General features: G+C 38.9%; 1 protein-coding gene across 1 annotated transcript in view; it reads right to left on the bottom strand.

Moving 5' to 3' along the window:
* Positions 1–25,079, bottom strand: part of LOC122795010 (carbonic anhydrase 6-like) — a 122,994-nt gene that overhangs the window by 81,943 nt on the left and 15,972 nt on the right. Inside the window, exon 2 of the mRNA XM_044063596.1 lies at positions 5,639–5,787. Coding sequence (XP_043919531.1) covers positions 5,639–5,787 — 149 coding nt within the window. The remainder of the gene's footprint in view (positions 1–5,638; positions 5,788–25,079) is intronic.

Below are 25,079 nucleotides of genomic sequence, written 5' to 3'. Positions count from 1 at the left end.
ATATTCTACAGCTCAGTGTAAGCAAAGATGGCAGTGAATAGTTTTTGTTCTCACACTGTGAAGAAAAATCTGTTGTGGTTGGCTGTGTGAAAGTATCATTATTCTCACAAAAAGAATGAATAGCATGTTAATTCAAAACACTTTCTCAGAAACAGCAACTTTTTTGGAGGGGAGTACCTCCTTATGAAGATTGCATCCTCACATCCCATGCTATTTTCTACTTCCTAGCTGCCATACGTTAGAGAAAGGAAATATTTTGTACTTATTTCAATAAAATGTGATTCAATATTCTGATAATGTATTAACTTGTCATATTGTTAATTTAACCAGAATCCAAGAACGGAATGAACATCCACTAAAAATACGTATTTTGGTTCCTCTTTTACTTTTAATGATATATTGATTGTACATTTTAATATAAAATATAATAGTGGCAGATTTGTATTTAATAAATCAATTTACAGGTTAGGTGAAAGCAAATGAAAGTTTCTAAAGTAATGGCTTCCTGCTGAGTTTTGATTTCAAATATCAGACCTGGCTAGCCTACTAGATGCATGGTGAAGTGCAGGGGATTTGAAAGTAAGGAAGAAACAACACCTGCACTGTTATTGTAGTAGTGAGGTACAAGACCACAAAGCAAGGTTTCTGTTTCTGAATAGTGGATCTAGAGCTAGACGGTCCAGTTTGGGATGTAGGATGGATGATCTTATCTAACTTTCCCCCTCTGAGGAAGCTGAGGGTAATGACAGCTATAGGAGCATCCTCTTCTCAACACAAGAGGCATACTAATAAAAGCCCACTGAATTTATAGACAGTAATGGTGCCATGCATTCTGTATGAACCAATGTGCATTCACACCAGCAATTTTCTACACTGTGTTGTGAGGGATTGGGATGTAGGGCACAAAACATTTTGGGACAATCTGCTGGATGACAGCTATGGTTTTCTTGTTCTGCACCCATGAGATCTTCATTGAGAATCTTTTAGGAGATTAGAAGAAGAAGAAGAGTGACCTGAGAGCAGTGGAGGAAAATATAAATAAAGTAATTATCAGGTCGGTGTTTATTGGCAACACTGATGTCATAGAATTCTGGATGGGGAGCACACAAGATGTTTCCCCACATGGGAAGGAACTGCTTGGTAACTAGAATTTTTCCAGGCAACTTAGTCACTCCACTATTGTCACAGGATGTCTAGCTTTCCATTCATCTCCACTTCTTTTTTTACCATGTAAGATATGAGTAGTGCTGAATGACCTCAGAGTGCATTTTGGGGGGGTTATTTTTCCAATGTTTTCATTCTCAGGGTAAGAGATACTGAATTAATTTATTGCTGTCTTTAAAAGTGTGCAGATTATCTTACTTACTGATTTTTTTTTTAATTTATGGCCTCTTCATAGGGAAAGTGTAACTGCAACAAATACATTTATCTGACATAGTTTTCTAATTTGCTTTGGGCTAGATAATTAGATGAACAGATGTCATATCCATGTTGAATGTAACTGCTTAAGGAATGTCTAAGAAGAAAGGACCTAGGGAATTGCCAGATATATAAAATGTTTAAGGAATTTAGAACAGCAGGTTAGAGTTCCTTACTCAGCTCCAGGCTCCTAAGAAGGCCTTTCCACTGATCAGCCTTTCTCATTGGGTAGAGTTAGGCAAAGGTAGGGAGGCACAAGTTCAAACATTCAAAGCATTCTAAGCCAAAGTTAGGGTTAATGGAGCAAAAGAGAAATTCAAAGGTATAAATTCCAAGCTTGACAGTAATGGAGACTGACTTCAAAGAGAAGGAAAAGTGGTCCTTAGAAAACATTTCTTCTCCTTAGAGAAGATCCCAAAATATTTGCAAGATGGCATAGCAGTCCTCATGAGTGGTGCTTCCTGTAATGTACATCTTGAACAATGCCGCTACATATGCCTGAGAACACAGCAATTCCCATGACTCAGAATGCAAATAGAATTCTGTATCCCCAAGTAGTGCAGCTTGTGAGAAGACCTTTATTAGTCAGCCATGACCATTTCAGCTTGACAATGAAATGGAATATCTGCCCTCATGTCTCAGCTGTTTCTCCACTAGAGGAGACATGCAAGGCTCTGTCAGGGTTCGGAAAGCATATGTTCATGCCATCCACTATTACTTTCACGGAGCCAAACTACTTTGAAAAGATGTCCTGCTTCCAAAGTGATCTGCTTTATTAAGTGTTAGATAGTATCTTGAAAGATACTTTTCAGGTCCAAACATTTACAGTCAATTGATTCAGCAAGCTCATGGTCTGCATTGGCTCCTATGGCAGGCTCTAGCATTAATGTCCATCTGCACTCTTGGCTTCACCTAACACCTTTCACTAAGGGCAATACACTGTCCTTTGTACACTCTTCCTTTAAGGGCTCCCTGCTATTCAGGCCAGAATTACATGAAACATTGAAGGCCAAAAAAGAATAAGGGAAGTCCGTTATTTCTACATTTCTGAAGTTTCACCCTCACTGCTAGCTATTAATTGTATGCAGAAGAGTCAGAGAAGCCCATGGTTTTACCAAAACTCACATCCCCAGCAGCAGGACAGTGCAAGCCCCCCAGGATATAGAGAAGTGGCAATAGTTGGTAATACTTCCAGGGTGGTTATGGTCAGCTCTTTGGGGGAATCACAGCAACCTTTACTACCAACCATCCATAAACATAGGTATTTTGGCAGTTTCTCCCTGTATGGGTGGTGCAGTGGTATAGCAGTTAGCATTGTCACTTCACAGCAAAAGGATCTCCAGTTTGATTCTCGGCTGGAGTGCCTTCTGTGTGGAGTCTGCATGTCCTCCTTGTATTTGTGTGGGTTTCCTCCTGGTGCTCTGGTTTCCTTCCACATTCCAAAGACATGCTTCTGGAGTGTTTCTCTCAGGACCTCCACAGAAAGTGGGCTCTGTCCCAGTCGGATTTTCCCAGTAAACAAATGTTAAATAAATAAATACCTTAAGTGGTTCACCATCACAACAGAGGTTTGAACAAGATAAACCAAGACTATTGCTTATCCTTCTCTATCCTTCCCTACCACACCACAACTTCCTTGCCAGATGTACCCTCGAAGAGCTTAGGCAAGGAAGGTGGTAGTCAACCTACTAGAAAAGAAAGCCATTCAAATGGACCAGCAGTGACTCTGATACTATTCCATACTCTGTTCAGTACAAAGAAATATTTGGGGCTTCAGGTCAAGCTTAGACTTAAATGGCTTGTACATCTTCATGACCCCCCAAAGAGTTCCTTCATCTGGTCACCTTCATGTACTCCTCTCTTACTTATCCAAAAACGAGTGGCTGTGCTGTTTGAATCTTCAAGATGTTACCTGCTTATTAAAATAGAGAAGCAATATAGAAGATGTCTGTGTTTTCAGCAGGATGAGTCATTATCAATTCAAAACACTTCCATTTAGCCCAACCACAGTCCCAGTACTTCCCAGATTTGTGGCAGCAGTAGATGCCTACCTTAAGTTACAAAGATTGGAGTTTTACTTACCTGAACAATTGGCATCTACTGACTGATTCTAGAGATGTTCTCATACAGTGGCGGGAACAACTGCTCCAAACATTGCAGACCTTGAGATCACTTTGTAGTTTGCAAGTCATATATAAATCCTTTCCAGTAACTGAACTTAAACAGCAACTAGAAGGGACTATTTATGCTATAAGAACTCAATCACCCCATAATGCTTTTAGTTTGGAAATGTAAAGAATTAATCCACACCTACAAAACATCCACTCTATAGTACTATTTTAAATGTCTGTTTGACTTGCGTGCACATTCCTATCAAAAATACCATTTCTGTAAGTTAATCACTTAAAATAGTGGGTTCATTGTGACAGCTGTGTTAAGGTTACTCTATCCACCAGTGTGCTTTTGTGAGCATATTGTAGGCTTTGGACGTGCAGTCTTTTAACATTGTTTTTTCTGCCTTTATGTTTGAGTCACATGGTTGGCTCTGTGTGAGAAGGCTAGAGCTAGAGGCAGGTTTGAGATTATTGACTTTATTCACTATTTTTACTATAGGTATTACAGAAAAGTCTGTTTTACCTACTGTTTAGCTGCAGCTGCACTAATAAATAATGACATTGCAAGTTCTATGAACTTTAATCTTTAACTTTATGAGGTCAGTACTATACAGTGATTGGTTTATGGTTTTTTGATTACAGAAAAGTTACAATTTCAAGTTATTCTGTTTTATGTCATGCTGGAGTTAATGAAGTATTTTTTTTTACAACAGAGAATATAGTTCCTGTTGTTTTAGTTAACTGATTCCTTAATTCATTAATTCAGTAAAATAGGCCTAATAACCAGACATGTGAAACAGTGGGACTAAACTGCTAATTGCAGATCACCCAACCCAAGACTCCTTCTTGGTGCTGAAGGAGCCATGTCGGAGGGGTTAGAGTAAACAGTTTATGTCAGCTTGTCCATCCTGGGGGATGGAGGCAGTCTGGTCTCCTGTACTGCTAATGGCGATTGTAAGATGAGTGTCTTAATAAGTAATGTATGGATTGAGGATGCACATTAGGCTCTCTGCTAGGGAAATTGTATGTCCTAGTAGCTATTGTCTCACACTTTCACTTTTGGGGCAGTGTTTCAGGCATTTTCTTTTCACGGCACACAGCAGCTGCTGAAATGGTAGGATTAGGCTAGAATTTGAAAATCCTGTGATGGCTGCCTAGGCCAATGAGCATGCTGTCATCAGATGTTGCTGCAGTTAGGCAAAATGAATGGGCACGTCCACTGGCAGCAGGTCAGATGGTCAGCGAGCACAGGGGGATGAAAAAGAATTCAAAAAATAATATGGTGGTTATATAGAAGAGAACACAAAGTGCATGGCTTCGAAACAAAAAAAATGCCCAAATTCACAAACAGAATAATATATATAATGAAGAGACATAATTCAAATGCAGTAAAAATGAAATGTCACATATTTTGCTTATAAAGAATATATATTCATACATATAATCTACATAAATAAGATACATTTAAAATGAAAGATGACTGAGAAGCAAGGATAAACAAACAATTAAAGTACTGAAACTTTGTTGATCCTAAGATACAAGGCAAAAAAGAACACAGTTATTCAAAAATCCGGGTAATGAAGCACTCAGAAAGAGGTCTGGCATTACTAAGTTAATAGAGAAGAGTTTTGATCAGCTTGTAGAGGTGGACAAGAAGCAAAATCATTGATGGAGGGGGAACTGGTTCTAGGAGGAGAAAAGCTACATGAGAAATCAGATCTGATACATGGGTACAGAGAGAAAGGGAAGCATACTTGTAAATCTGTAAAGCAGAAGAAAGGGCATGGGGATGCTAATAGGAGGTACACATTAAATAAACGAATACTAACTTCAATTACAATATCAGAGTTAGCCTAGCAGTGTCCGTACACAGGAAGTGCAAGTACAATGTACAAAAGCATGAGACAGCAATAAAGAAACTGAAAGTATTTTGAAATATCCCAGCCCTGGTAACTAAAATAGACTGACCAGTAGTACAGCCAATGCCCTCTGGTCAAATGCCTGAATGTAGTTTTATGATACAGCACTTTATTTTGCATAATTTAATTGTATTTTATTGCTTCTGATGTATGTTTTTTAAGAAGATTTCTAGTATGTTTACATACCTCAGCAAGGTACCGCATCCCATCAACAGTGTGCTCTGACCCACTGCTCTCCAGGTCTAGTCCGCCCCAGTGAAAGTGCATCTCAACGGCTGTGTAGTTGTTGGGAAGTCCACTGCTGATAAGCATGGTACGTGGTAAAATGATCTGTACTAAAAGAAAAAAAAACAGCATTTTAGTGTTTAACATTTCTTTTGTAAAATATATATAGATGGCATTAAGGATAAACCAGTGTAGTTAGTGTGAGTTGTTGCTTCAAAATAACAATTCCAGGGTCTTGAAGACGGAATTCTAGTAACTATTAATGGATTATATGCACTTTTTTATTTAATCATAATGCCCCAGCATGGGCTGGTAATTTAATTGGAAAATATTCATCTCAACAGCACAGAGGTTTGCGTTGTCACCTCACAGCAAGAGGTTCTAGGTGGGGTGCCTTCTGTGTGTAGTCTGCATATCCTCCCTGCATTCATGTGGGTTTCCTCCAGGTGCTCTGGTTTCCTCCCACATTACAAACACATGTTTCTGAAGCATTTCAGTCCAGGCCTCCACTGAAAATGTTCTTATTCCAAGTTGGACTTTCCCTGTAAACAAATGTTAAATAGATAAGTAAATAAAATATCTGCTCCCCTTTGAAAATGGGCATGGCCCAGTAGATTCAACAAATCAAATCAAATCAAAATATAAACAAGCAAGCCTGACAAATGAGTAAACAAACTTGTCTGGCATTTTAGTGCACAGGGTGAAAGTTGATGAACAGCTTCATCCTGCAGCCTAGGGTTTGAGTCTGTCAGTTTCCACTTGCATACTGTATGATATGAGAAAGTTGATAAAACAGACAGTGCTTCCTGGACACCCCAAGGGAAAAATTGTACATGATCCCCTATCTGGTAAACGACTGAGTGAAAAATAATCTTTGTGGAACATTGAAATATGCTCTAACATAGCGTTTACAAGCATGGTGGTTCAAGTTTCACTGTGGTATTACCTGTGAATACAGGATTGATTGTGGTCTAGACAAAGGCAATGATTAAAATTACAACACATCCATCTCTGCAGGACTTGAACCACGGCATTTCCCAAATCATTTTTTAATATGTTTATTGAAATTTTCTGTACATGGTTGGTGTAATGGTAAAGGAGTTTGACTCACACACACAAGGTACCAAGTTTGATTGTCACATTTGGGAAGAAAAATTGGCTAGGCTTAGAATGGCCTATTAAGAAAACTAACCAAGTATTTAGCTATGAATTTAAGGCTCAGTTTACTGGAGCTGCTCTGGGGTTGGAAACCTTAGCCAGAGACCCAGAATGCATCAGAAAAGAAATGCAAATCATCCACTGCTTTCTATATATAAAAAAAAAAAAAAAAAAAAAAACTTGAATTGCACTTTGTGCACTGTATTAAATTATTTTGCTGCTTAATTTCTGCTGTTTTGCTATGTGCAACTGTTTTATCCTGCATTTGGAAATTGCATTGACTTCTACCTTGTATAGTATAGGCTAGATTCAGACTTGCTGAATCTAGACTGTTTGATATCACTTGAGCACTAAGCCAGCCATCTTACATTAAGAAGGTCTTCCAGCACTGTTGTGGCAGAAGTGTGTAGCCCAGGACATATCTGAGTTGGAGATGGCTGGAATAAAGGCTCTGTGAGGAGCTTTCCTATTAGTAGATTGTGTTAAAACTGGTCAAATTGACTTGCATTTAAGCCTTGCTTTTGCACATTGCTGTCACCACACAATGGGGGTTAGCTGTGCTCTGTATAGATGCAAATACCTAAAATCAACCTTTTCCCAAAACAGCAGTCAGTAGAACCCTTTCAAAATTCCATGCTGCACTGTGGGCAACTCCGCTAGGCACTGCTGCACCACAGGCAACTTAGCTGAGCACTGAGCAGCATTGCTACACTTTTGTCATCTCTAATCCTTAATAGCAAAAGTCCACTTATTAACCCCTGAGCAAGGGCTGACTCAACCTGCCCACCCCTCAACACTTCTTACGGTTTAAACACTGAGCAGTGGCTGATCTACCTGCCCACCCCCAAACAGTTCTTACAGTTTAACCTACTACAATGGACAGCCAGTTTCCCAACGTTTCTTCAGCCAGCTTGATTGACATGGGCATCCTGAGGCAATTGCTTCATGTATACTGACAAACATTTGCTCCTACTGCAAACAAATACAGTATGTGATAGATGTAACTATATTGTGGAACTGGAATTAATCCTCTCACGTAACAGTACACAAGACATCTCGGCACATACACCTCTTCTGTTACACAAGATAATGCCACGACACATAAACCCACGTATACGGAGGTACTCAGTAAGAGCTAACTAAAAGACCAGACAGAAGCTCAACCACTTCATCAGTGTTGGATGGCCGTCAAAACAATCCTGTGTACCTCCAGAATTACAACGTTATTTTCCATACAGAGATGAGATGCTGATGGAATATGATATCATTTTCAAAGGTCACAAAATTATTGTTCCTACTTCCTTACAACATGAATACATTCAGATTTTGCATTGTGGCCACCCAGGTTCTGATTATACCAAAAGAAGGACAAGAGGACTAGTATTTTGGCCTTCTCTATCAAAGGACATTGATAAATTTTTGTGACAATAAAAGAAGCTTTTCTTATTGAGCGTTCACCCTTCATTGGAACTTGGATATTTATTGGTGTTATCCCCGGAGCTGCTACTCTTTTTGGTTTTTACATTGATAAAGTGCTTTCTTCTTGTTCATATTTGAGTGGAACAATCAACATTACTTAGTGTTGGTAGACTCTTATTCAAACTGGTTTGAAATCAGTTTGCTACCTAACTTAACATCCAATGCTATTACTAAGTTGAAACTTCATTTCTCAGTCCATGGTAGACCACATAAACTTATTTCTGACAACAATACCTAGTATACCCATTAATTGTTTCAGAAATTTGCAAAAGAGTGGGACTTTATCCATGTTACTAGTAGTCCTGTATACCCACAGTCAAACAGTCTTGCTGAACATGCAGTAGAGTGTACAAAGCAATTACTGGACAGGTCAAAGCATTGCAATAATATCTTAATTATTTATTTATTTATTGCATTTGTTAATCGGAAAAGTCCACTGGGCCTGAATAGAGCCCATTTCCAGTGGAGGCCCATGGAGAAAAGCTCAGCAAAGATACATACAATTAGAGTAACATCACTTGGATAGAAAAACAAGATTGTACAGTTACATTGCATGAGACTGGTAAATAGAAGCAATGGTGTATGAAAAAAAATACAATCATTGACATATAAAAATAATATATTACAATTATATTGCATGACTTTGTGAAATAGAAGCAACAGTGCTAGAGTAAAGAAAAAAATAAAATTCATTGATGTGCAAGTAAATAGAGACATAATTTCTGAGAAGATGTTTATGAATGCTAGTTACTGTGAAGACTGATAGAAAAGGGTGAAGGCAGTCAGCCTAGTCAAATAGAATTTGATACATAATTCTGGCATTTGTAAATTTAAATGTAAAATACAGGCTTGTGTCTTAAATGTAAATAAATGCTGTTTCAACAATGTGGCAACATTGCCATCTGCAGTAAGGAAAACTAAGTCAAGCATTTCAAATCTTTCCTTTGAAATTAAAATTATTTCATCACTGCCTTTGATGTTTTACAAGTCGGCTCCAGGCCGGCTAGAGGAAGGCTTCCTGCCTATTGTTTTAAGGCTAAAGTTAATGACCAGAATTTACATGTGGAATGTCCTTTATTACTCTAAGTGTAAAATAATGTAAATGTAGTTAATGTGTAGCCTGGGAACTCCAGGAAGGGTGAAAAATATGATGTAATGTTTATCAAAACTGGAGTTTCAATTTAAACAGTGAGAACTAGAGATTGTTAAGCATTTTTGCTTTGATATCCAGACTCAGCACTGCCTGTTGTCTTAAGTAAGTTACTTTAGAAGTATGTTTTCTTGTAGAAATAGCTAGGACTATAAAGATTAGACTAAGTGTTTTTATGTTATGTCAGAACTGTACTATGGAATTATTTAAAGTTCCTGTGTGATCTATGAACTCTTGAATAACACTGTGATGTAGTATTATTGTCTTGTGTTTTTAGTATTTATTATTAAATATTTTTAAACCCTTCTCAGCTGTGGCTGGTTTATGTAGAGCTAAGTTATTCTCCAGAGTACATTGCATATTTATAGAGTTTATTGTCTAAGCCACTCCTATAGCTTTAGCCCTGGGCTATACTACCAATTGGATAATAATATTGCACAGTAATAATTGGACACCCTTTTAAGGGCCTTTTGGTAGCTGATAATTATTAGCTGGTGGTGGCAGTGATTACTACTGTATAGTCTGGGTAAAGGGGCACAGCTGGAGAATCTGTGTCAGCCTTTCCCAGGAGCGTCTGTGAAGTTGTATAAATACTTATCTCAAAGTGTGTGTGTGTGTGTGTGTGTGTGTGTGTGTGTGTGTGTGTGTGTGTGTGTGTGTGTGTGTATGTGTGTGGGTCAGCTGCTTGGGCAGGGACATGAAGCACTGGTTAGACAGAGTGGGTATTAGAGGTTAGCTTGCCAGCTAGGCTGAGATCTGGACCCTATAGCTGTGCCAGTGGGGAGTCTTATTGGGGACCTGGAGAGCAAGGGAGCAACCAGACCCAGACTGACTGTGATCTCTGTGTGCACTTAAAGGAAATTGTACTTTACTGTGTGTATTTGTTATCCTTTCCTCTCATATGAGACACCCTCTCTGGTGTTAGTGGTGAGGATTGAGGCTCCTTGATTGCTGGGCCAGGGCGCGGACATCACAGTTACATTGAGGCATAGGGTGAATTCAAGTACACAAGAAAGTAATAAACTTCTGGTCTGTAGCTGTTAAGAGATTAAGCACAGAGTGAAAGCTAGGGGGGAATATAAGGGGGGATAGGATGAGCCCGAAGAAAGTGACAGAAAGAAGGGGTCTATATGATGCTATCAAATGGACTAAATAGCGAATGCTATTTAGTCGATCTGATACTGTCGAAATGGCAAAATAATGATGTCACGGAACATCAATTTTTTCCCAGGGAAAAAAGTCGGTGGGCCATCTTCGGGACTTTGAAATTTCCTCCACTATGGTGCGATTTTGGAGTTGGTATATTTAAGTAGGGGGGTATGGGGGGCACAGCCCCCTACTTAAATTTGTGTTTAGGTTTATTTATATTTTTTTTACGGAGCAGCAAATTTTTTCCCTGGGAAAAAATTTGCTGTTCCGTTTGTTCGATATTTTGTTGTTTCGATATTATCAGTACGATGAAATAGCGTTCGCTATTTACATCATATGATAATATGATATAGATGTGGGAGAAGGATGGAAAAGATGAGATAGAGGTATAGCACTTTGAGGTTAAGTCAGGAGTTGTGGTTGTGTGTTTGGGAACAGGGACATAACCATTTAGAAGAGAAATATGTTTTGAGGGAGTTTTTGAAGGAGGTCAGGTTGCTGATTGCTTTCCGTGATGGGGGGAGATTATTCTATGCCTTAGATACATAGTAGGAATACAACATTTGGCCGGCTGAGAGCTTGGGTTTCTCAATGGATAGTAGCATTTTGTTTTCGGATTTTAGGTGTCGGTTTGGATGATACATGGACAAAATGGAAGAGAGGGAAGGGCAGGTTTCTGGGTGGTAGATAGTTTACGGGCTGTAGTTAGTTGTAAGAATTTGAGTGTTGGGATTCTAGCCAATTAAGTTGATGGGTGAGATATTTAGCATTTGTAACCAATTTGGCAACTTTGTTATAGCAAGAGTCTAGTTTTGTTTGCAAGGAGGACTGTAGTTTTGTGAGGATAGGAGCCCCATAGAGAAGTGTTGGAAGCAGGAAGGAAGAGGCCAGAGACTGGGAAAATAGTTGTGCCTGTACAGGGCACCTAGTTTTTGATGTTTTTTTTTTATGTTACTGCAGATGTGCATGTTGAATGTTAACTTGCCATCAATGATGACTCCTAGTAATTTGGTGTTGGGGACAACTTCAGTAATGGTGTTATTTTGGGAGTGAATGGAGAATGATGATTTGTCAACAGAGCTGGATTTAGTGGGGGTAAATATTAACAGTTTTGTTTTATTGGGGTTGAGAGCAAGATGGTTCTGGGACATCCAGGTTTCTGTGGAAGTAAATGCTTCTTCAGTGATATGCTGTAAAGTGGAGGCAGATTTAGTGGAGCAGATGATAGTTGAGTCATCTGCATATTGGATGACTGTGCTATGGATGAGAGAGGAATGAAAGTCATTGACAAATATGTTGAATAGTAAGGGTCCCTGTATAGATCCTTGGGGGACGCCTGTGTTTGTTCATAGGTTGGTACTAGGCTATAAGCCCTAGGGCCTATACAAGCCTAGCCATAACAATTCCCTGGCTATTTCTTCCCTGGACTCCTCTGATCCATGGGGTGAATTTCCTTTCTCCCATCCAATCGTCAAGGTTCCTTTTGAAGAGGGCCAAAGAGGCACTCTGCTTGACATGTTATGGTTATGAAAGGGGAGGAAGCATGTTGCCGTTTAGTAGATTGATGCCTGTTGTTGAGATGGTTAGTAAACCACTGTATAGTAGGGGGAGACAGGCTAAGATTAGTGAGTTTATTAAGCAAGAGGGAGTGTGATATGGTGTCAAATGCCTTTGAATGATCTAGAAATAATGCTGACGCTAAGTCTCCAGCATCTCAAGCTCTGTTTACTGTGTCAAGGAATAAAATGAGGGCTGTGTTAGTACTATGTCCTGGCCTAAAACCATGTTCAGTGGGAAAAAGTATTTTTCTCTCTATATATCTTTATGAATTTGCTTAATCTCAGAAATATACCCCGTTACAACCTACTTGGCTCGCCTGCTCAGAGACTTCTATCTAGTTTGTTGGTGCCTAATGCTAAAAACAACAGAGCCATCAAAGCCCAACTCTTTAAGAAGCATTCATTTCAGAAGTCCAGCTATGAAAAAACAATCATATTTCTTCATCCGTTAAAAGGAGGAGAGGGAGTGAGAATGCAAATGGCAAAAGGCTTTGATCAAATTGGTCAAGTGAGAGCCATATGTGCGGAGCCGAAATCCTACTTGGTGGAATCTGAGGGTACAGAATATAGAATACAGGAGAAACTGCAGGCTACTTCTTCCTGTGTCTGAAACAATATCACAGCATCATACCTGTGTTACAGACTCCAGATCTCAGAGCAACCCTGACAGTGTTCATACTGAAGAACATGTCTCAGTATCCATTCCCATTCTTGATGGTGTCCCAGTTGTACCTAGATGTGAACATTCCTTTTGATAGTCCCCATTGCTAGATCCAATTCTGATTTTTATGTTACATGATCAGGGCATATTTCTACACCTAGTATAAAATACACAGCAACCTAGACATGATTGTTTTATATGTCTAAATTTGTATGATTGCATGTCAAAGAATTAGTTCTGTTAATTGCATGTCAAAAGATCATTTCTGTGTGATTGCGTGTCAGTGAATACTGTCATTTGGTATTTTATCTGTTTCTCAGAGGGAGGATGTAGAACAGTGTGTGTGTGTGTGTGTGTGTGTGTGTGTGTGTGTGTGTGTGTGTGTGTGTGTGTGTGTGTGTGTGTGTGTGTGTAACTTTAAGAAGCATTTCCAGATGTAGGCAAGTGCAAATAAATAGTGAGCACTTACAGGCAGCACTGCCATTTTGAGAGAACAGCCTGAGTGTTAACATGTATGAGTGAGAGAACAGCCTGAGTGTTAACATGTATGAGTGTAGTAGTCAGTCTGTTTATAAGTTTAAGTTTAAGTCACTAGGCCTTGTTCCTGATGTGTTTGTGTGTAATAAAGCTGCTGGAACTGAACCCACAACTGTTAGTCTGTTTTATCCTGACCGGACGAGTGACAGGGTCCATCAACAGACCCTGGGAAGTATAGACCCGTTAGCCTGATCAGCCTTATCTGCAAGGCCATGCAAAGAATCCTCATGGACTTTATCAACCAAAATATAGCAACCTTCAAACTCTGGACCTAACCCAGTTTGGTTTTGTCAAGGTAGAGCTTGCTTATTAAACCTGGTGGACTTCTTTGAGAATGTCACCAAAACCCTGGATGAGGGGAAAGCAGTACATATCACCTAACTTGATTTATCCAAGGCATTTGACACAATTCCTCACTCAGGGATCATTGAGAAACTCTCCCAGCTGGGTATTAACCCTTTTGTCACTAGCTGGGTAGCAAACTGGCTGTCAAAATGCGCACTGTCAAAGCTGGGGAGTTTACTTCCACCAGTAGACCAGTTACCAATGGTGTACCACAAGGATCTGTACTGGGCCCCCTACTGTTTGGAATCTTTTTTCTGAAGTACAGACAAAAGTAGATGTTCTGTGGCTTATGAAGTTTGCAGACGACTGTAAACTTGGTGCAGTCATAGAGTCCCCCAGTGATGTTGACAAATTACAGAAGGGACTGACAAAGACATATGATTGGCACCAGGGCATGGACTGAAACTAAATGCAAATAAATGCCTCATTATACCCTTTGGCAAAGAAGTAGCCCTGCTTTTTATGATAGAGATAGCACCCCTCTAAGCTCAAACACAGTGGTGCAAGACTTGGGAATGCAGGTTGATAGCAATCTAATCTTCGATCACAATATGTCCATAGTGGTAAAGAAGGCCTTCAACACCACATATCTCATAAATAGGGGCATTGCATCCAAGACCAGGGAGGTTATAACTCTGCTGTACTCGACCCTTATAAGATCGCTGATTGAGTACAATGCACCCTTCTGCATGAACCTCACCAGACACCTGAAGCAGCTGGAGAGACCACAGAGGTTGCTAACCAAGAGAATTCAGGGCCTCCAAGACATGACCTACATGGAAAGACTGAAATCCCTGTCACTGTATTCTGTATCATACAAGCTGCTGAGAGGTGACCTGTGCCTGGCCTGCAGAGCAGTCTCTGACCCTGCCCTAATGGAAATACTGCACTTCTGCAAATCAAATGGGGCAAGAGTCAGTCGCTCCAGGAATCTCAACCTAACCTGTGACATTAACAAAGCATGTTGCAGAGACAGATACATCTCCCAGAGATAGCCACTCCTCTGCAATAAGCTCCCACTTCACATGAAGCAGAGCTCTTCAATGAACTTATTTAAGTCCAACCTTGATAATTGGATGGGTAACTGCAAATTTGCCCTGGGGGTGGCCCCTATGGCTCTCATGGACAGGGGCAGTCAGTGCTGATCATAGAATCGCTCCCCAAACATCAACCATCTAACTAAGCTCAGTTAGGAGGCACAGGATCTTTTACGTGGCTAGGCTTGTTAATGCCCTAGACCATTAGCCTAGTGACCTCCTATGAACATAATGGAACACATAACTTTTTACACAAGTAATCACAAAATGCATATTCTGTGATTACTAAAATTCATTAAACAGCCATAAAGTTATGTATCTATCAAGAATTTATGTAAGCATTTGGTGGTGCTGCGGTAGCGTTGTCGCCTCACAGTTAGACGTTGCCCATTTGATTCTCAGTTAGAGAGTATTCTGTATGGCGACATGCATGAATAGGCGTTCCTTCTAGTCAGCACGTAAAATCTACTGCCAATCATTAGCGGACCGGAGTTCTGCTGTGGCGACCCCTAACCGGAAAAAGCCGAAGGAGGTAGTAATCACAGAATGCATATTAACATTTCTCTATTAATGAGTCGAAACTGATCCAGTAATTATATTCTGTGGTCATTTTGTTTTTTTCACCTTAACAGTAAATATTTCTTTATGACAAAGAACAGTGACATTATTTATAAATTCTGTAAATGTGTAAAAGTTTAACCTCATTTTTCAAAATTTTGTAGGCATTTACATGGCTATTGTTGATAAGCTTGACAGAAGTGGGAAATGAGACTTGACTACACATCCAGGAATTGGAGCATTAAACCATAGCAAAAATGTAGTTAATATGAATTCATCAGACCACGTTTATAGCAGGAAGCATTGATTTTTTTTTTCCAAACAGGTAGGAGAACTTTGCAGTCATAGACCCTGTGCTGCAGAGTTCCCAAATCATTCTGATGTTGGAAACTGTGTCTCTTGGCATGTACGAAGCTTTCAAACATGCATTATCAACAAACACTTCTTTTCAGAAGAAACACTGTATTTTGTAATACAGACAGATAAACAAATACCTGTGACTGCATATGGTGGGAATACTTCCAGCATCAGTGGGTAGGTGCAACCATGAATATGTATTGTGTGTCAATCTGAATTCGCAGAACTTCAAGCCACTTGCCAAAGCAGACCATGAAGTGAGTCCCAGGAGTGGAAATGATTGGTTGAAAAGAGTCAGACAAATGTGTAAACCAAAAGAAAATGAGCAAATACAAATACACAGAGAGAACAAATGTAGGTACTTAATGGCAGAAAATGCTAAGGACACCTAACCTGTATCTTAACACTTCTAAATCCAAGCTGGTATAGCACTGGGAATGGAAGACCGGCATTGCTTATAGAATTGGGAACACCTTGCATATCATTTCATTAATCACCATAAAACCATATTTCTGTTGCTTGGCACATTCAGTATGCAATACTGCCTAGCCTTTTAATACCTGCTTAAAAAGCAAATTCAGTGAAAATTAAGTAAATCTATAGACTGTCCGGATATGTTTCCATACAGCTTATATCAAAACTGCAGTATCCACTGAACAGTTATCAAACTGTACATGTATATTTTTGAAACATTTATTTAAACTTGATAAGTATATTAACAGAAAGACAATAAGAGATTTCCCAGCTTTTGTAAAATGTCTGTTTTAACAGGAGAAAAGCTTGTATCAGCATTTTGCTTTCAAAGGCTAGGCAGTATTGCATGCTGAATGTGCCAAGCAACAGAAATATGGTTTCATGGTGATCAATGAACTGAGATGCAAGGTGTTGCTTGCTATCAATGCAATGCAAATAATTAATAGCCTTTTTATTTTTTTACAATTATTTTGTATTGTGATTATTTAATATTTGTATATTGTCACTTTATCTTTAATTATGTTTGCTGGGGCTTTTCCCCTCGGGTCTCCACTGAAGATGGGTTTGTTTGCAAACTTAGTTGGACTAACCCGGTTAACAAATGTGAAATAAGTAAATAAAAGCTCTAGTCTCAGTACACTATGGATTGGTTTCCATGCTCAGTATGCAGCTTGGGAGACTATCTATCTTTACGCCGGTGTCGTGAAACCTTCATAGTGATGCTGTTGCATTCACTTGGCGTGAGTGCTTTCCACCTGCATTGGATTATTGAATCATTTTTCCCATCACTCAGCAAGCAAAGATCTTGTATCAGCTTCACTCAGTTTATTCTCACAGTTTAGAGTCTTTCTGGCTTGAGTGCTGTTTTGATTGCTTACTGTAACAAGTGGTGGTTTGAGACAAATTTCTGGTGCCAAATATCTATCTTCAATGGGCGTGGCATCTTTAATCGATTGTCTTACCACTGTTTTTATTTATCTGCTCATCATCACTATAATCATTTTTATTCTTTCTTATTTCCTTCATGACAAAAACCCAAGAAGAAAAATGGGCATGTGGGAAACCTAACAAAGAAGTTAGGGAGAGTGATAGGCCTCCAGATCTTCTGTTTTTCATTTTTGGGGTCTGCTTTGCCTCCTCTTCTGCCCTCTCATTCTCCACCACAGAAAGCCCCTCTGATGCCAGAACCAGTGGTTGGCACTGGGGTCTAATTTCGTATTATCCAGTCCCTTAGGATTCACATTCTCATTGTTTAAAATATAGATGGGCTTTGCTTCAGCTTTGCCAGTAATTACACATCTGTTTTTGTTGTTATCCTCATCTCAGTTTGTCTTTTGCTCACTCTCCACCACTTCAAAAAAGGAGCATGTAGTTGTTTTATGTTCAAACATATAACAACAAATATGATGTGCAATAACTTCTGAGTTTGCCATAATGTTATCTTTGTAGTTGCTGAACCTCACAGATAGTGAAGTCTACGATTACCTCAGAGGCTGAGCAACCTTGAAGTTAGTAATGTTTAAAAACCAACAACTCTGAAGAAGTCCCACTTCTTTTAAGAGATGAAAGTGCTCAGTTGTGTTGGAATAAGATTGTCTTTGCTGGAGTTCCTAGGTCTCCTTTTGCTTTTTTCTTAGTATCATTTAGAGTTATGGTGGTGTGAGGGGGTTCATGGTTCTTGACCCCCCACAGGAAAGTTGTTGTTCTTTGTTTTTTGTAAAATACCAATTAGTCTAAGGAGAAGAAGCTGTAATAAATTGTGTCAAGTGCGGGGTGTCTTCTCATAGGTTCATAGATAGGTACTAGGCTATTGGTCCTAGGGCCTATATAAGCCTAGCCAAAAAATGTACCCTGGCTTTTGCCACCCAAGAAAATTATTTTCCTGTGCCCCTGTCGAGCAGAGCCACAGAAGTGATCCCTGGGGTGAATTTCCCATTTCCCATCCAATCATCAAGATTTTCCTTGAGGAGTGCTAATGAGGAGCTCTGTTTGACATAGATAGGTAGTCTGTTCCAGAGTAATGGAAGTCTCTGGGACAGGAATCTATCCCTCCAGCATGTTCTGTTTATTGTGGTGACAAGGTTTAGGTCCCTAGAGCATGTAGCTCGAATGGATTGGGATTTCTTTAAGTGGAGCATGTCCAACAGCTCTGGGTTTGACATAGCTTTGTATGTTAGGCAGAGATCGTCCCTGAGTAGGCGACATGCGATGGAGTAAAGCTGTAGTTTTTTGAGACGGTCTGCATAGGGCATCTGTTTGAGGCCAGTAATCCTCTTTGTGAGGTATTTCTGTGGTCTTTCCAGTTGTTGTAGATGTATTGTGAGGTACATACCAAAAGGGGCATTGTACTCTATAATGGGTCTAATGAGTGATGAGTAAAGGGGAACAATGACCTCTTTTTTTCTGGATGAGAATCCTTTTGTGATGCCAGCAGCAAAATGTAGATGTCAGAAAATTTAAGAGACAAAAATGGGTAGAAAAGTAAAGTACAGATGTTCATAGGTTCATAGATAAGTACTAAGCTAACTGCTCTTGCGAGCCATTTTAAACCTAGCCAACTATCCTTTGTGAGACTCAAACCCTGCACCTTGTGTGTTGTAAGGCAAACACCTTAACCATTAGGCCACCCTCCCAATCCCCACGATAAAAAAATGTCACAAGTTTCAGGAAATGTATGAAGGTTCTGCTTAAGACAATAATTTTGAGAAAAAGAAAAAGATGTATACAAAATCAGGAGATTGTGCAGGAAACTGACAGAGTTCTGCACATTTGTATACACAACTGATTGGTGGAACATGACATATAAGCTCTGAACAAATGGAAAACTGAGAACATTTTTGTAAAAGGAGTATGTAAGATGCATGTCTTTGAAGGAACATGGTAATGGATTAATATTCCACCATATTTTAGCATTTATTAACTGGGTAAGTGGGCTGATCCACAGACCTTTTACAACCATTTTCTTGGATGAAAGGGCTGAGAGGAAACAGAAGTATCCACAGAACTAGCCAGAGAAAACCCACAGATAGACAGGGAGAACATGTAAGAATTGAACTCCAGATAGTGGAGTTGTGAGGTAGAGATATTACCAGTAGACTATTACCTTCCCTTCATCAGTTGGCATAATCGTTAAGGTCTTCGCATCCCATGTACAAACTAATAAAAAGACATGCATTTGGAGCATTTCTCCCCGGGCCTCCGCTGAAAACAGGATCTGTGGAACCTAGTCGGACATTCCCGGTCAACAAATGTTAAATAAATAAATAAATAAATAAAAGGAGAAAAAATGACTCAAAGACTACTGGTAAAATTAGAAAATGTCTGACATAATGCTGGAAGATTGAAGGATGTTAACAGTGGCCCCATGCAAGAGTTTAGTAACTACAGAGTTTTTGAATCTCCCTTTCATTTTTATTTATTTTAGCATTTATTAACTGGGTAAGTGGGCTGATCCACAGACCTTTTACAACCATTATCTTGGATGAAAGGGCTGAGAGGAAACAGAAGTATCCACAGAACTAGCCAGAGAAAACCCACAGATAGACAGGGAGAACATGTAAGAATTGAACTCCAGATAGTGGAGTTGTGAGGTAGAGATATTACCAGTAGACTATTACCTTCCCTTCATCAGTTGGCATAATCGTTAAGGTCTTCGCATCCCATGTACAAACTACAAGGTTCGATCCTGACCTCCAGCCAATACCTGTATGGAGTTTGCATGTTCTCCCTCTGTCTTTGTGAGGTTCCCTCCACAACTCAAAAACATGCTGACTGCTTCCTTCTCAAATTCACACAAGAATGGAGCCATGGCCAGCATTACAGACTACAGATGGTGTCTTATAGAATAAGAGTTGTATAGACCAACTGCTTTAGGCATCTGATGTGGTGCGCAGTATCCCTAACATAGAATAACATGTATCAGAGACTCCAAGTCATGGTAGGGCTAGCCACTGGATGATGTAAAATATGGATGTAGGTGATTCTGTCATGTTGACCAATGTCGCCAAATGGGCATGGGTATTTGTCAATGATAAGTGGGTTAAGGCCTACTCCAACCTATGCCAGGGACTCATGGGGTGTATGTGCCCCCATTGGCCAGTGTGTGTGCCTGCCATAAAGCCCAACAGCCCTGGGTCAATAAGGTACTGGCTGGTCAGTGTCCAGTTGCCTAGCTTGGGTTACCTGGAATAGCTCTGTTGAATGAACATTGGATGTAAAACCAATCAACCTGCCAAACATGAACTAAGAATTAACAAACTAATTGGTCAAAAACAAACTGGAGAAAGTCAATGGCACGGTAATCCAAAAGCAAGGGAGACCAAGGCGATGATGATGTTCTTTTTCTTAACGCAAATTTAATCAAGACAATAGTAAAAAAGTTACAGCGTTTTCGCTACTGAAACCTCAGTAGCTTCATCAGAGTGATACAAAGTGGCGCCAAATGCAGTTTAAATCTATAAAATGATGTCACAAATGCAAACGCGAATACATACGTAACTTCCTTTTTTAAAAAAACTATCTATCACAGCATGAATTTACATCAAAAAAATATTACATAAATAAAAATTTACAATGAGTAAAAAGCTATAAACTGTAACATTGTCCCAGTTCATCAATATCATAATGTTTATACAAATGTATGTATTTCAGTTTACTAAGCCTATAATATTAGTGACGTCTCACTGTAATTAACTATCTAGGACACCAATAACCAATTCAGACTCATACAAAACATAAATATATAAAAATATAAGAATATATAAAAATGTTTTAGAAATATATGAAAAGGCCTGAATTTGCATATAATTCTTAGGTGTCTGTTACTATAGTGTAAATAATCTATTTGAAGTAAGAAACCAGTAAATATTAATTCACCAGTTATTTAAGGAATTTTTTAGATATATTATACAAATTTAATTGTGTAAATATGTTAAGAATAAAAATATAAAATTAAAATACTAATGCATTACAATAGGAAATTATCTCATGTAACTTTTTAGTTTCAGAAGGCAAGAAATATTACACTGTTCATTTAAGCCAGGACTATTAAATGCCTCCAGTTTTATTTGCCATTCAAGTTCCTTATTTTCTAGAATCAATGCACTAGGGCCTCCCCTGATATTATATGGGACGTGGTCTATAGCCATAAAGTGAAAACTATGTATCTCATAATTAATGATATGCTTGGCTAGGGCGTTGTAATTTTTCCTTTTTCTAATAGCATAACAATGCTGGTAGATTCTATCTTTGAACTTTTGGTCCGTTTTACCAACATAGTATGCTGGACAGCAGTCACAGGAGGCTAAGTAGACTATTGATCTAGTGTCACAATTCATTTTATGGTAGATGTTGTATTTTCTACCCATAATTTGAAATGTAGAACCTGTCCTTAAATATTTACACCAGTTACAGTGACTGCATGTAAAAGTGCCCTTCCATTTAGAAAAAGTGTCATTATTCTTGTTTCTCTCCAGGAGACTTTTCAGGTTATTGCCTCTTCTGTAAACTATTAGAGGATTACTACCTAATTTCTCAAAAAGTTGGAAGTTACTGGTAATGAAATACCAATTCTTGTATATAATAGATCGTATTAAGGTGGAATCTGTATTAAAGGTAGTAATAAAGCTAGTAGTGAACTTGGGACTCATGCTAGTTATATTACCATTATCACTACTTTCAAGCAAGCTTAAACAAGTCTCAGAAGTGTCCAGGACATCATTACTCTCTGAAACACTACTGTTTAACAGAGGTGCATATAAACCTGACTCTCTTTTATTTCTGACTTCATGTGTTAATTCTATTATTAATGAGTCAGGGTAATCTCGGCTAGAAAACATTCCGGCCAATATGAGACATTCTTCTTCAAAGCTTTCAGTTGTACTACACATTTTGGCAGCCCTAATAAGCTGTCCTTTCACTAGTGATCATTTTTGTTTATAAGGGTATAGGCTCAAAAAGTGAAGGAATGAATTACAATAGGTTGGCTTCCTGTAAATAGATGATAGGAATAAACCCCTTGTAATATCCTTTTCAAGCTTAACATCCAAGTAATCGATCAATGTAGTCGAGAACTGGTAGGTGAACTTAAAGAAGCTGGTTGTACTGTTCAAGTATTCTACTAAGGCCGCAGCCTCCCCAGTGTTACCCTTAAATAGAATAAAAAATGTCGTCCAGGTATCTGGTGTAATACAATACCTGATGGTTGAAGTCACTATTATGTAAAATGAATTGTTTCTCCCAGTGTGCAACAAATACGTTTGCTATACTGGAACCACACGGTGACCCCATTGCAATACCTTGTGTTTGAAGGTAGTATTGCTGGTCGAAGATGAAAAAATTAGACGATAAAATAATGTCTAATAACTCGGAAACAGTGTCAATTTCAGTCGATGGGGCACTCAAATCAACAAGTGTATTACCTACCCACTCGATGGCCTCAGTATGTGGAATCGAAGTATAGAGGTCAACAACATCTATAGTGAGGAAATTGCAAGCTTGGTCGAATGAAATGTTATTAATGTCTCGAAGGAATGACCAGGAATCTTTACAAATGTGAGGGATAAGCTTCAGGTATTTACTCAAAATTTTGCCTACTAACCGTGCACAGGGGTGGGTCATAGATGACCTACCGTCCACCAAAGCCCTCATAGGAGGATTAAATAAGTTTTTGTGGATTTTTGGAATTCCAAAAATCACTGGTACCTTGGGGAACATGATGTCAATATAATGGTAGGTGTCTAGGTCAATTTTGCCTGACAAGAATAAATCTCTAAAGTAACCTCTATTTCTGGAGTAAACTGTGTTCATTTCGTTTTTAGATGACGGGGTGTATGCTGAGTTATCTAAGACAGATGCCATTTTAACTTTGTAATCATTATTGTCTAAGATAACTAGACCACCCCCTTTATCTGGTTTCAGTACTCTAACTGGCAGGCTACAGAGATTATTCAACAAGTACATTTGTTCCTTAGACGTGTTATTTTTCTTAGACCCTGAGTAAAGCTTATAATTCTTGTTTAAATGTCTAAAATCTGCCTCACAAGCTCTTTCAAACAAAGCAAGATCCGGGTGTAAAACTGGATTAAACACACTAGGCAATTTGAGATTACAAGGTTGTTGTAGTAGGGGGGTTGGAAACAAGATGTCTAGATTCAATTTATGCACAAAACTTTTTAAATCTATTATAGTTCTAGTTAAGTTAAAATTGTGACTAGGCACAAAAGTGTTACCAAAAGCTAGAAGATCTATTAAGTCTTGGTCAAGTGTGATACTAGAAAAGTTGTAAATTTTAAAGTCCCCTCTGCTGTTAAAAGTAATCTTTAAGTTATTATCATCGGATTGATCGAGGTCATTGTTGAAACTCAATTCTGATGCTTGCTCCAGTTCCTGGTCTTGCGATTGAACTGGCGATTGTTGTTATGATACCCTAAAAAATTACTATTATTACTGTTACATTGGTTAGCATCTCCTTCACATTGGTTGTGCAAAGTAGAATTAAAGTTATTATTTCTATTTGTTTTTATTCTATTGCTCCGTCTAGGCCCCTGATCAAATTCAGTATCATGTTCTTCCATGATGTTTTCTAAGTGGGAAGCCCTATGTTGACCAGGGACTTCTTCACTGCTGGTAGGCGCACCTTGAGTACCCAAAGTGTCAGTACTAGACCTAGGTAATGTCAGCTTAAGATAAGCTTTTCCTTGCTGGTACAAAAGTCTGTCCCTACTTAGTTTTTTGGATTTATTGGCCTTGAGTTTGACCAATAAAGCGTATATGCTGTTAAAAATACGAGTATAATCGTATTTGTATCTGATAAAGTCAAGGTCAAGTTTAATCAGGTTGTCCAGTTGGTTAATCTCACCTGTGAGAGTTGTTATACACAGTGAGTAATGTTTAATCATAAGTTCAAGTAACTGTGACCCTTGCTTATCAAAGAGAGTCTTTAACTCAGTTAAAAACGCTTCATCCACAAATAACCCCGTAGGGGCAAAGTTACTTCGAAGACCTTTAGGTATAATGTTATCTTGTAAACATTGTTTGAAATAACACACCTCCAATTGGAGTTTTTTAAGTTTAACCAGTTTATAGTCTAGTACCTTTAGATTGTCCGCTATGTTGTTATTTCTCGTAGTAGAAATGCCCGTTCTCGTTGCCGGTGGTTCCTGCAACTGTTGTTGGGTGAAAGTAAATGCATCCATTTCACCAATCCACTCATTGAGTATAGGAACTCCAATAAGCACTGAGTTCGGGTTGTCTGTTGAGATATGAGCTGCTGCTGAAATATTGCCCAAAATAGCTGTCTGGTTTTCATTCACGGAAACAGGTACTGTAGTTTTAACAGTTGGATTAGGTAATACAGGTTGCGCTGCTGGTATCGAGAAACAACTGGGACCATTGGAAAGCAAGGGATCGCCTTGCTGTGAAGGTGCTTTACCACTCTGTAATTGGACCGGACTATTGGAGATTCTTTCGTCCAAAGAGTCCAAGCATTTGTTGAGAGAATCAAGGCGCTGTGAGATAGTCAAAAACAGTGCCGACATGTCACAGTTGTCTGAAGAGCCGGTAGGGTTAACAAAACCCAAGATGTTTGGACTCCCTGGGAAGACTGGACCTCCCGTAGCCATGAGGAAAAGAACTAACAAACTAATTGGTCAAAAACAAACTGGAGAAAGTCAATGGCACGGTAATCCAAAAGCAAGGGAGACCAAGGCGATGATGTTCTTTTTCTTAACGCAAATTTAATCAAGACAATAGTAAAAAAGTTAGAGCGTTTTCGCTACTGAAACTTCAGTAGCTTCATCAGAGTGATACAAAGTGGCGCCAAATGCAGTTTAAATCTATAAAATGATGTCACAAATGCAAACGCGAATACATACGTAACTTCCTTTTTTAAAAAAACTATCTATCACAGCATGAATTTACATCAAAAAAATATTACATA

This window comes from Protopterus annectens, chromosome 2.part1 (genome assembly GCF_019279795.1).
Source record: "Protopterus annectens isolate FY-2018-M chromosome 2.part1, PAN1.0, whole genome shotgun sequence".
Taxonomy (NCBI): Eukaryota; Metazoa; Chordata; order Ceratodontiformes; family Protopteridae; genus Protopterus; species Protopterus annectens.
This window is presented reverse-complemented; position numbering and strand designations above follow the sequence as displayed.